Source organism: Amblyomma mixtum, chromosome 7, assembly GCF_055824585.1.
Source record: "Amblyomma mixtum isolate Tamu chromosome 7, ASM5582458v1, whole genome shotgun sequence".
In the NCBI taxonomy this organism is placed as follows: domain Eukaryota; kingdom Metazoa; phylum Arthropoda; class Arachnida; order Ixodida; family Ixodidae; genus Amblyomma; species Amblyomma mixtum.
In genome coordinates, this window is record NC_143018.1 from 86,387,487 (window position 1) to 86,399,708 (window position 12,222).

General features: G+C 47.2%; 1 protein-coding gene across 1 annotated transcript in view; it reads left to right on the forward strand.

Moving 5' to 3' along the window:
• LOC149336713 (2-Hydroxyacid oxidase 1-like) overlaps nt 1-12,222 on the forward strand; it is a 45,810-nt gene that overhangs the window by 29,399 nt on the left and 4,189 nt on the right. Inside the window, exons 6-7 of the mRNA XM_089554217.1 lie at nt 8,532-8,690; nt 11,445-11,514. Of these exons, the coding sequence (XP_089410343.1) occupies nt 8,532-8,690; nt 11,445-11,514 (229 nt within the window). The remainder of the gene's footprint in view (nt 1-8,531; nt 8,691-11,444; nt 11,515-12,222) is intronic.

Below are 12,222 nucleotides of genomic sequence, written 5' to 3' on the forward strand. Positions count from 1 at the left end.
CAATGGATCTGGTCCATATGGCCTCATCCTCTGGGTAAACTACCACTCCTTAATGGGGGACAAGTCGTTTACCCAGATTAGTGCAAATGCGCCACCAGAACCATTGCTGCGTATTCCGCTTGTTTCGGCTCTTCGTAGCGGCAGACAATGAATATTTCTGATAACTTTGATCTAAACATGCAAGTACTCCACTCAAACATTAGATTAACAAAAAGAAACTATGAAATGCGATCTCACGCGTTAAATTACAACATGAATATGCCAGCAGTGTAGCCAAAAGGCACCTTTTTACAAGGTGCATTTAGCGATGCAACACCTAAGCCAGTTAAAGATTTGGCTGAGTGTATACGTAAGCCGATACTCAAACGGGCACAAGCTATACAAAACCAGCAGGCAGAAGCAACCAGTTCACCACAGATTTGCGCCTATAACTTGAAGCACAAAGACGGAACAGCATACTCGTACATCTGCGCGCGCTCTTAGAAACAAGCGGGTTGCAGCGCTTCCATGCCGCGCTCATTACTCAGAAAACTAATACAGCACACAGAGGCTGCAGCTGCGCCGTTTCAAAAGCAGTCGCGAGGTTGAGACAGCAAATTACTGTCACGATAAAATACCGTCTGAAATTCACTTAGTTTTTCCTTCGAGTGCAGCTCCAACAGCGTAGTAGAGAGGTGTGTTTCTTGCATGGAGGCAGCCTAACCCAACGCTGCTAGAAAAATCAGCGAAAGCATTGAACGTGCTCAAAGTAGGAAGTATTTCAATGAAACAATTAACGCCTTCAACAGGCGCAGCTATAGTAACACGAGAGCTTAATTTAATTTTAGGCGCAAATAAGCGGCGAGTCACATCGATGCTTTCGTAACGTAGCAGTCTGAAATCAGAAACACATACTTTGCCTCTCGCGCAAACGGTATTCTAGAAATCTGTGCACGCGTGAGCGGGATTCATGAACGAACCACTCGGAACGAAATGTAAGCCACCTCTTGTCGAGCCGACCTTTACCCAGCTTTCAAAATGAAGTGCCCGCAAGCCAGCGGCGGCGGCCAACGGCTCTGATGACAGACACGGACGAATCCATACGTGTGCAACGAAGGGGAGATGGGATGGAGCTCGTGGGTTCTTCGCAGTGTTTGAGCACGCCGGACATTCGTGCCGGCAACGAATTTTATTCACCCATCACACTACAAGCATTCCTCCAGCGCCGCTTGAATACAACTTTGACAAACGTCTCGCGCTCCAGTCTATAGCGTTACAAGACACCTTTGCTGAAACGTCGGCGTCCACGACGCGCACCGAGCGAGCGTTCATACGTAGCAAGCAATGCACAGCTCAAAAAGAACAGCACTCCATGGTCCGGACAGGCGATAACACAAAGATAAGAAAATAAATGTAATCCACCACTGAACGAGACTTTATGTAAGTACGTTTTCGGAGGTGCAAAGTAAATTGAGCTCACACGGCGCTAACTAACACAAAGTTCCATTTCGGCCGTCATTCACAGGCTAAACGACATTTCTGGCCGCGCATCTACCTTGAAACACGAAAAATCTAGTAGACAGCTCGCGAGAAGCGGCTTATCATCAAGGGCATCGCACAGACTGCCTTTCCGCGCGTCAGTAAAGACAGCGGGACAGAGATAAGCGGCATTAGTCGAGAACCCGATGGCTTCCGCCTTAGAAACGAAGCTAGGACGTTTGTAACTCCGCACATAATCTGTTCTGCACAAACAGCTCTGCTTGGAGTGGTTTAGGAGACCAAATGAATAAAATATAAACGTGTAGACTTACCGTAAGCGGACGATGAAGCTGGATTTTGAAGAAAACGTAATCCCCGCAAAACACGCCAACGCCATTGATGCAGCCACGCACAGGGTTGTTTGCAGCCCGAATGGTTTTCCGCCGTCTCGCGGTAAAATGGGTAAAACGTGAAACAGAAACCCATTTCACGGTCGTATGTTTATCGCTCGCACTCTTGCCGTGTGCAGCTTGATCTGATATCCAAGACCACAGAAGGCAATTGGTTTATAAGCTTAAATTCTTCGCTTACCCTCTAAAAATCTTATTGTTTTCGTGAAAACAGAACCGAAATCTAACTTCTTGTCGGTATACGCGCCGCATCTCCCACCGAATAGTATGTGGTACAATTCTCAAATAATAATTATAAGGTTGCATAGCATAACGTCTTTTTTGCGTGTGTTCGTGTTTAGAAAACTGATATGCGCCACATCAGCGTGTCATCGGCTCCGAAGCAACAGGTGCAAGGGTTGGAACGAAAAAATACTGGCTTTGTGATTGTTGCGTCGCAGCACTTATTCACGTGAATACAAACTGCAAAGGTAGAAATGCAAGATGTTAATCGCACAGAGGACCAGGCTCTTTGAGATTAATCTAAGATGTTTCTAAGGGATGGGCGCTTCCTTGAATTCTCACACCCGTATTTCCCCCTTTATTTCCAGCACGTTTTAAAGGGAAATGTAGAACCGTTGATGAAATGTTTCTGATTTCAGCGCGTTGGACAGTAACGATCGAAAGATGGAATGGAATTGTGTAGAGCAATTCCTTTAAGGGACAGCGTATTCGTTCGATGTAGTACAGTTTGCGGGCGCACTTACTTCAAGAATGGCTGCCTTTCCTCGGCTTACTTGTTAGCATTAAATATCTAATTGTATTGACAATATACGTCACGGTATAACGAAAAGGAGCTTGTCAATGCTCCTGAAAACAAAATACAGGGGAGTGTTGTAATGGCCTTACGCAATACTTTTTAATTTCCGTAATAGCGAAGGAGGTGGGGGATTCCCGACTTAGTTGCGGTCACTAGATGCAGGTCCCCTCAACATGCAGTGCAAAAAGAAATTGACATTGTTCTGGACTTAGTCGAAAGTCAGTGTATCGCAGATTGTTAGATAAAATTACGATTGTTATAGACTGGTCTATAGGCAGTAGACTATCTATAGTGTGCAGTCTATAGACGAAAGGAAATTGAGGTAGTTGTAGACTGTAGTCTATAGAGAGTCTATAGACCGTCTATAGAAAAAAGGAAATTGAATCAGCTATAGACCGTAGTCTATAGAGAGTCTATAGACCGTCTATGGACGAACGGAAATTTAACCAGCTATAGACCGTAGTCTATAGAGAGTCCATAGACCGTCTATAGACGAAAAGAAATTGAGGCAGCTATAGACCTTGGTCTATAGAGAGTCTATAGACCGTCTGTAGACGAAATGATATTGTGGCAGCTATAGACCTTAGTCTACAGATCGTCTATAGACGAAAGGAAATTGAAGCAAGTTATAGACTTTAGTCTATACAGAGTCTATAGACAAAAGAAAATTAAGGCAGCTATAGACCTTAGTCTATAGCGAGTCTATAGACCGTCTATAGACGAAAGGAAACTGAAGCAGTTATATACTTTAGTCTATAGACAGTCTATAGACAAAAGGAAATTGAGGCAGCTATAGACCTTAGTCTATAGCGAGTCTATAGACCGTCTATAGACGAAAGGAAATTGAAGCAGTTATAGACTTTAGTCTATAGACAGTCTATAGACAAAAGGAAATTGAGGCGGCTATAGACCTTAGTCTATAGCGTGTCTATAGACCGTCTATAGACGAAAGGAAATTGAAGCAATTATAGACTTTAGTCTATAGACAGTCTATAGACAAAAGGAAATTGAGGCGGCTATAGACCTTAGTCTATAGCGAGTCTATAGACCGTCTATAGACGAAAGGAAATGGAGGTAGTTATAGACTTCAGTCTATAGAGAGTCTATAGACCGTCTATAGACAAAAGGAAATTGAGCCAGCTATAGACTTTAGTCTATAAAGTGTCTACAGACAGTCTATAGACGAAAGGAAATTTGAGCCAGCTATAGACTTTAGTCTATAAAGTGTCTATAGACAATCTATAGACAAAAGGAAATTGAGGCAGCTATAGACCTTAGTCTATAGAGAGTCTATAGACAGTCTATAGACGAAAGGAAACTGAGGCAGCTATAGACCTTAGTCTATAGAGGGTCTATAGACAGTCTATAGACAAAAGGAAATTGAGGCGGCTATAGACCTTAGTCTATAGAGAGTCTATAGACCGTCTATAGACAAAAGGAAATTGAAGCCGCTATAGACTTTAGTCCATAGATTTTCTATAGACTGTCTATAGACAAAAGGAAAAGTCTATAGGATGGCTATAGAGTCTATAAAAAGTCTATAGAAAGTCTATAGACCATTTTTATAAGGGAAGGACCACGGCAGTAGTCCAGCGACGCGGGACTGCGTCCGGTCAAGGAAGCAGCGCGTCGGGAACTCGACGATCACCGGCGGCGGACCAGCGGCGTGCGACAGCTCATCGCAGCGTCCGGGGAAAGTGGCGGTGGACCCCGACGCCAAGCAGCTGGCAATGCGGATCGACGCATCGAAACCGTGAGTTTCCTTGGTCGCATTGTTCACGTCCCTGTGTTCGAGCCGATAGGACATCTGAGGGGTACGGAAGGCGGTATGGAGAGCTATCCAAGCCTGCCCTCACTTGATGTGAAATACCGAGTTGAATTAGCGAAGGCGCGCTTAGCGTACTTTCAGGCTGAACTTGCGAAAGTGAATGGAGGAAAGGCGCCGCTGTGCGAGGAGAAACCTCAGGATGTTAAGTGCGTCTTGGAGGAATTAGAAGCAAAGCGCCAGCAGCTAGCGCTGGAGCTCGCTGAGCTCAAGGAGTCTAGGAAAGCTAGTGGACTAGCGAGGGACTATTCCGATTCCCGAGAGGAGAGGCCACCTGTGCTGGAAGGTAAAGCCTTATGCTTGTCAAGCACAGGTCAAGAAAACAGCCAAGCAGAAGTAAAAAGTGAGCCCGATTTCTGCGAAGCTGGAGTCGCAGTTCAAGAAAGCAGCCTGACGGAACGCAGCGTCGCGGTATCAGAAGCGGTGAACGCGCACGCCGACGACACGGCCGCCCAGGTTAGCTCAATCCCAAATGACACCAGGGACGCGGACGCGTGCTCAGGATTGTTGGAAGTGAGTCTCACAATTCCAAAAACGCAGTCTCAAGCAAGCTGCGGAAAAGAGCATTTAGCTCAGCAGGGAACGGCCAGCGACGACAGATGTCAGATCGCGGACCTAGTGACAGGAGAAAGTCTAGCGTTGCTGGAACCGCACACTGTGTCGGTCATAGGGCATGAAGGGCCCCGTAGCGTCATTGATGGAAAGAGCGTTCCATGCGAGCCAGGGAACGGAGGCGGGCTTGCTGGGCCGACCGGGCAGAGCGCCACACAGTTGTGGAACGCACCCGATGTGTGTCTGGCCAGGTCATTTGAGTACCCGGAAATGAGTGGCGACTTGCCGCAAGGCAAGCTCGGGTCAAGCGACGGCGAGTCAGCTCGTGCAGCAGACGATGCCACGAAGCCGGCCAGCGTCTATCAAGCAGGGAGCGGCGATTTAAATGTTTGCCCGTGCAGGAACGGTGCAAATAGCTCCAAACGCTTCAAAGTACCAGGGGACAGGCGCATAGCCTTCACAGTGAATGTCGGCGCGTGGAACAGTACGTTCCGTGCTGCGGTACGCCAAATTATGTTCAGCAAAGCCGGCCGCGCTGTTACAGCTGAACTCGGCAAGAGAGATGTTCCTTACGCAGCACGCGGTTCGTACCGGCGCGCCAGAGAGAGCGGGCCCTCAGGTGCGTCATGTAGTGAGGGGTTTAGACCCATCAAAACCCGGGACGTTTTTGATCCTGGAGGGCACCATCTTTTCTGTTCGCGCCCCGTTGTGGCGCCAGCCTAATGAGTGAGTTACCGTTTAGGCGTTAATTGTGTTACTGACAACACGTGGTGGCTCGAATGTACACAGGGACGCTCGGTGCGACTAAGGAGGCTCACGTGGGCATTGGGCGAGTGCTGTGAACGCTCCAGTCGCGAGTGTCTGTGTCTGTGTGCTCATTCGCGAGCAGGACGACGGCGTGCATGCAGGCGAACTGGGTGCAACGCACCAACTTGGACGCTGTGTTACGGCGCACGGCAGGCATGCCACTGTGTGTATTTAAGTGTGCATTTTGCGTGATGTTGTGTTGGTGCCCGTGTGCATTTTGTTGTTTTTGGTTTTGTTCGTGCAACTGGTCGCAGCGCGACAGCTTGGACTTCGGTGAATGCGCTGGTTTTACAGGTGTGAAACGCGCATTTGAATGTGTACGTTTTGTTTATGTTATGTCACCCGAAGGGTAGTTTCGTGTCAGACACCGATCCCTTTTGTTTGTAATTCTAAAAGTGCCATTTGGGCCCTTTGTACAATCTTGGGAAGGGCGTGTAAGGTATCGGTAGCGTTCGCGGGGGTCATTGGAACGCGGCTGGGGGCACTCAAAGCGGAGCGTCTCCTTTCTTGGAACGCGGCCGCTCGTGAACGCGCCGGGAAGTACGGGTGTCCACCCGCCCCGCGGAACCGATTAGAGCACGTTCTGGCACGAATGTATATTTGTGTTTTTGTTTTATTTTGTGGTGGAGAGAGCGCTCTACCTTACGGAAGCTGGAGGGCTGGCCATGCCCTGGATGAACCAACCATGTTAAGAGCGCAACATGATTGGAAGTTACCGAATGTGGGCCGGGCATTGATGTCTTTAAAACCGGGCTCCGGTGCCAGAAAAAGGGTTCTGCGCTAAGGTCAGATGCAACGCATCTTCGGCAACGCCGAGTTAGGGGCCTCCTCTAGTATTAGCCAGATCCACCTTTTCGTTGTTTGTCCTTGTGCCGTTTAATTTGTCTCGAGTGCCTAAACTTGTATATGCAATGTAAATAGCTGTATATAAATCTTCAGTTATTGCCTTTTTTACCCCTGCGTCTCAACCGAACACAAGACCGTCTCTGACGTGGCACCCCTGGTGCGAAAAAATAAGCTTCAGTCTTCGAGTTATCAACCGTCTCTGGCGGGGCACCTATGGTGCAAAGAAGAAGAAGAAGAAGAACCTGATCTTTACTGGCAGGTAGTTACCGCAGATCCGAATCATGAGAGGGAAATAACTAGAAGAATAAGAATGGGGTGGAGCGCATATGGCAGCTTCTCTCAGATCATGAATGGTAGCTTACGAATACCCCTCTAGAGAAAAGTATACAACAGCTGTATCTTACCGGTACTCACCTATGGGGCAGAAACGTGGAGGCTAACAAAGAGGGTTCAGCTTAAGTTAAGGACAACGCAGCGAGCTCGGAGATCCGAAGCGGGCGGAGTTGGATAGGGAACAAATGCGGGTTAATGGCATCCTAGTCGAAATCAAGAGGAAGAAGTGGGCCTGGCCAGAGCATGTAATGCGAATGCAAGATAACTGCTGATCTTTAAGGGTAACGGAGTGGATTCCAAGAGAAGGCAGCTTAGGAGGTTGCGGCAAAGAGTTAGGTGGGCAGATGAGATTAAGATGGTTGCGGGGATATGGTGGCCGCAACTGGCGAAGGACAGCTTGATTGGAGAGAAATGGGAGTGGCCCTTGCCCTGCAGTGGGCATAGTCAGGCTGATGATGATGATGATGGTGATGATGATATGGTTTTCCTTGTGTCCGCCAAAACTGGTAATACTGTGCTGGAGAAGCCACATTTTTACCTGAGAAAAAGAAACATATTTTCAGAATTACTTAATCTGCCCACAAACACCTGGTGTGTATTGACCGTTGCTTGTGTGTGTGTGTGTGTGTGTGTGTGTGCGTGTGTGTGTGTGTGCGTGTGTGTGTGCGTGTGTGTGTGTGAGTGAGTGAGTGAGTGTGTGAAGTGAGCACATTATTTTATTACTACATTTGGCTCCCACTTTATTTGTTTTCCGACATCATAGTGGCTGCCAACCTAAACAGAACGACGGAGAGAGAATGCCGATAACGTTCGAATATTGGTTAAATTTGAGTCCTTTTATATGATGATCACTCTCCACCCCTCATTGTATACCTGATGAATGAATGAGTGCCCTATGCCTTACCCATGTCTTCTTAGCCACTGGTATTCATCAGTGCACAGGCAACCACAGCATTCTTCACTTTTTTTTGTTTATTATTGGGGACATCGGTAAGAGCCTTGGCGAAGAAGAATTGAAAATCAGTTTCGCGAACGACAGCGCTTACGCACTTTACCCAATCTATCGCCTATTCGACTTTCCTGATATTACTCTGGACGAGGTGCACATCATCGGCATATCAGTGAAGCAATCGAAGACACACGGCCGCTCTCAGAAATTAATTCTCTGCCCTGCCGCTTCTGAAACTTCCAGAGCCTCAATGCCCGGGCCCACTCCCCTGTAGGGTATAGGATACATACTGTTACCGTAAACAAGCATGCTGTCGGCCGCGACCTCAATCACCACAATCCATTCCCTGTAACCCACGCTTATTCTTGACAGAGTTACGTAACGCAGCCTGGTTCACTCCGCCCAATCTTGTTGCACTTTAGGCGGCCCATTTACCTATGTGCTGGGCGAGCACTCGACCACCAGGACCATCAGCCGAAACCTCGACCACTTAGTGCCAGGGCACCGTACGGGGCCGTCTAGTAAAGTTATTTTTTTTTCTCTGTGTCGCAGATCGATGCATTGCCCGAGGTGGTGGCTGCCGTGGGCGACCGCATGGAGGTGTACCTGGATAGCGGAGTGCGCTCCGGGGCCGACGTGGCCAAGGCACTCTCGCTCGGCGCAAGGGCCGTGTTCGTAGGCAGGCCCGTGCTCTGGGGACTCGCATACGACGTATGAGCATTTTCATGTTCCCCACCAGTTCCAGACTCTGCGAGCGGCGCAACATAGCCTTAGTCGCTTTTGCGCCATAAAACCACACGCCAACTGTTTCCAGCTTCAGCTTTGTGGCAGAAATGCGCTTAGTATAAAAAAGCGAGACGAGACAGGGCTGGACGAAGCGCAACAGTTCCAGGCCTCTTATGTCTTCTAGAAGTATGCAGTCCACTGTGTGACGAGTTGGGCATACTGGATCATCTTGAGCGAACTCTGCGAGCACTGCAAACAGAACCTTTCTCAGCAACTGTAGAGGTGCTTATGCTCTGTATATCCGCGCGAAAAAAAAAGTATAAATACGCACTTCTAGCTTCAGAAGCGTCCTCACGGCTACCGCGTCAGACAGACCGCACTAATCGGAGAGATGGGCCAGTTTTGAACATCTGAAGATGCAGAGAAATTACTAATTCGCCAGAGTTACACTGATTCTACCAGTATAAATAGCGCCCCATAAAACCTGTGTGTCGAAATAAGTGCTTTTATTGTGACAAACTTCTCATGTCTACTCACTGTCACATGGCCACCTGCTTGTTTGACTCTCGGCGGAGCACGCAGCAGCTTTGTGCCTCAACTTTCTCCATGTCTGTGATCCAGTGTTCGCAGTTACTAAGTACGGCGTTCTATATGGCACCGACTCTCGATGTTTGTGTCCATATGTATACAGATTAGAAACAAAAGGAGCAAGACGGCCCCAAAAGCTTGATTCCCAACTCGTAGTGGACGACACCATCTGTTGAATTTCGCTAATTGGCTTTATGAAGGAACTATAGAGGGATACAACTCAAAAGTGGAGCCTCAAATGTGCCCCGAAAGCATGACCTCCGGCTACTGACGTGTACCGATTGTCATATTCTCTAAGTTAGCCGCATTTGATCGAGGAATTTGCCATTCATTTCCGATGTCACTCTCAGGGATCAGGTGCAAAGACATGAGAACCACTCGATGCTATTGGTGGCATGGCATCCTTTCACGGGCATTCACCGCTGCATGCTTGAGTTGTATCCGACTACACGTCAGCCAGAATTCACCTAAGCGCAAGAAAAAGTGCAAAGAGAAAGACACACAACTTTCACAGAATATTCGCAGTTGGATGCTTATGTTGTTTGCGGAACGTTCACAGAACGAAAATACAATACAATAAAATGCCGAAGATAGTAGATTATCGAAACTCCGTCAGGAATAAATACTCAAAATGGGGAATCTTGGATCTCGGTAAAGCAATACGTGGCGAAAATTGTTCCTACTCCAAGGCTCAAAACAAACCACCGTATGCCCTCGTTACTCGATCAACCACGCGAGCTAACTAAGCCATCTTATGCTTATCGGGCGCAACAAATGCTGATTTGTACCACCTGAAATGATTTGGAGTAACGTGCACTGCAAACTCTGAGGTGGTGTTCAGTTAGGCGCAGCTTTATTCTTGATCCTGAAAGACGCTGGCTTTGGTCTGTTTCTCAACCACAGTTGGGCAGGTGCTGCGTCAAATACTGAGTGAACAGAAGTGACGTACAACGAGAATGGTTGGTACAGCCGGAGTAGTCACTTAATATTCAGGTTTTATTCTCATTCTAAATTCAAAATCGTTAGTTTGATGACTTGCTTAGCTGGCGTATATGTCCAATATTCGCGGACAAAAACTTTGAAAATTGAATGTCATGGAAATATTGAAGGTAATGATCTATTCTTCTGACATTTTTCTTTGAAAGTGTTTCCATTGACTGCATAGAGCAGTTAAGACTGCCTTAGAAAGCCAATGGGGAACGCTTTTGACAACAGCAAAAACGTTCACAGAATAAATTCAAGAATGCCATCGGGCGATCTGCGAATAGTTTATTGTGATAGTGGTATCTTACATCATATGAAAAAATTGCGTTCATAAGCAGTTGCCCGCTGAAAAATTCTTTTGTCCCGAATTGTTGGGTATGACATGCCTGTATTTTACTAGGCTTGTGTTTCCTGGCATGCACTAGGATTCCTCTGAGATAAATCGGTTGAGCGGGCCATTAGGGTCAGGAAACCACAGCGTCACAGTATTTGGGCTTATCAAGGAATGTTTCGATCGAATGAAGAAAGAAAAATTATAGAATGGAGGCAGTACACTATGTTGAAGAAGAGACTACAACTTATGCTGTCAGCAAACACGTAGCTCGAAGTCGGCGACGAGGTAGCGATGCAGTTTTGTCTTCAGAGTCGCAATGAGCCTATTGGTTGGCAAAACAATTTCGGTAAGAGCACTGCCGTTTGGAATGATTTTTAGAACCTAGTAATGAGAGAATAATATTAATTAGGTAAAGCCTCTTACCAGCCGGAACTCTGAGAAGTCATAGAAGGCAAAATTCTGTTTTGAGTCACGAACTCGATTATTTACAGATTGCCGCATATGAGTGCAGCTGCTATATCGCACGGAATGACTTCTTGTTTTCAGTGTCATACTCTACAATCACAAATTGGTAGTTCAAACTGTGTACCCAAGCCTACTATTCTTCCGTCCGGTCTTGCGCGGGTGTAAAAAATGTTCAAGGCAGATATTGCGCTAAAGTTAAGGCAAATTTCATAGTTACTTTTTTTAGAATAAGTCCTTTTGTTGAATGCGAAGTAAAATTAGTACTGTATAGATTCAAATGATCGACAACAGGCGCTAGTTCGTCTGTCGCTAGCACGTACACTGATTACCACACCTGCAAGGTGACGCCCAATTTTTTCGCTTCGCAGGGTACCCAAGGTGTTGCAAAGGTATTGAACATTTTGAAAGAAGAGCTGGAGCGCACCATGCGGCTACTAGGTGAGGGACTTGTCATTTTATTTAGCGTTCCTGCCCGAACTTCGTTTCCAGTTTGATGTTCTTCCAGCCAGATATGCTATTCCGCAGAGGCCTTACCTCCTCATTCAACAATTGTTAATGGTAGTTATCCTCCTCATGAATAGGCATTTCACCCCTGTGCTATGTCCACAGATCGTCGTGCCCGGGGCGCCGCTGGTAGCCGCCTGTACGTTCTGTTGTTGAGTGTGGGTTCACGGGTTAACATTCATGTCGAAGCAAGCATGTTTCACAGGTACAGCTGCTAAAGCCACCTCTCCCCTTTATATGGCGTCGTTTACGTTGGCATTTTAACACATGACGTCATGACAAAATCCCCCGGCGTTTGTTTCGAACACAACAGCGACACTCCTTAACGCCACGGGTTCCAACTCTTCCCTATCATAGCCCTGCCCCCGTCGCTGCGTCTGTTACACCATACGCGTGCCTTGAGTGAATGAATAATAATGAAAGGATAAGCGGTCGTACGTAGCACGCGTGACTCACTGTAGGGCGTGACTAAGGCCTACCCTAACCCCGACCCTTCTGCCCCTTCCACTTTAGCCACACACAACCGCTTGCAGCTTCCACATCTTATGAATACTTACTGCCAACGGCTACTCTACAATTATGAAAGCAGAAGACCGATAACTAATCAATAAGCATGAATCGGAATGATATGACTCCACCTCG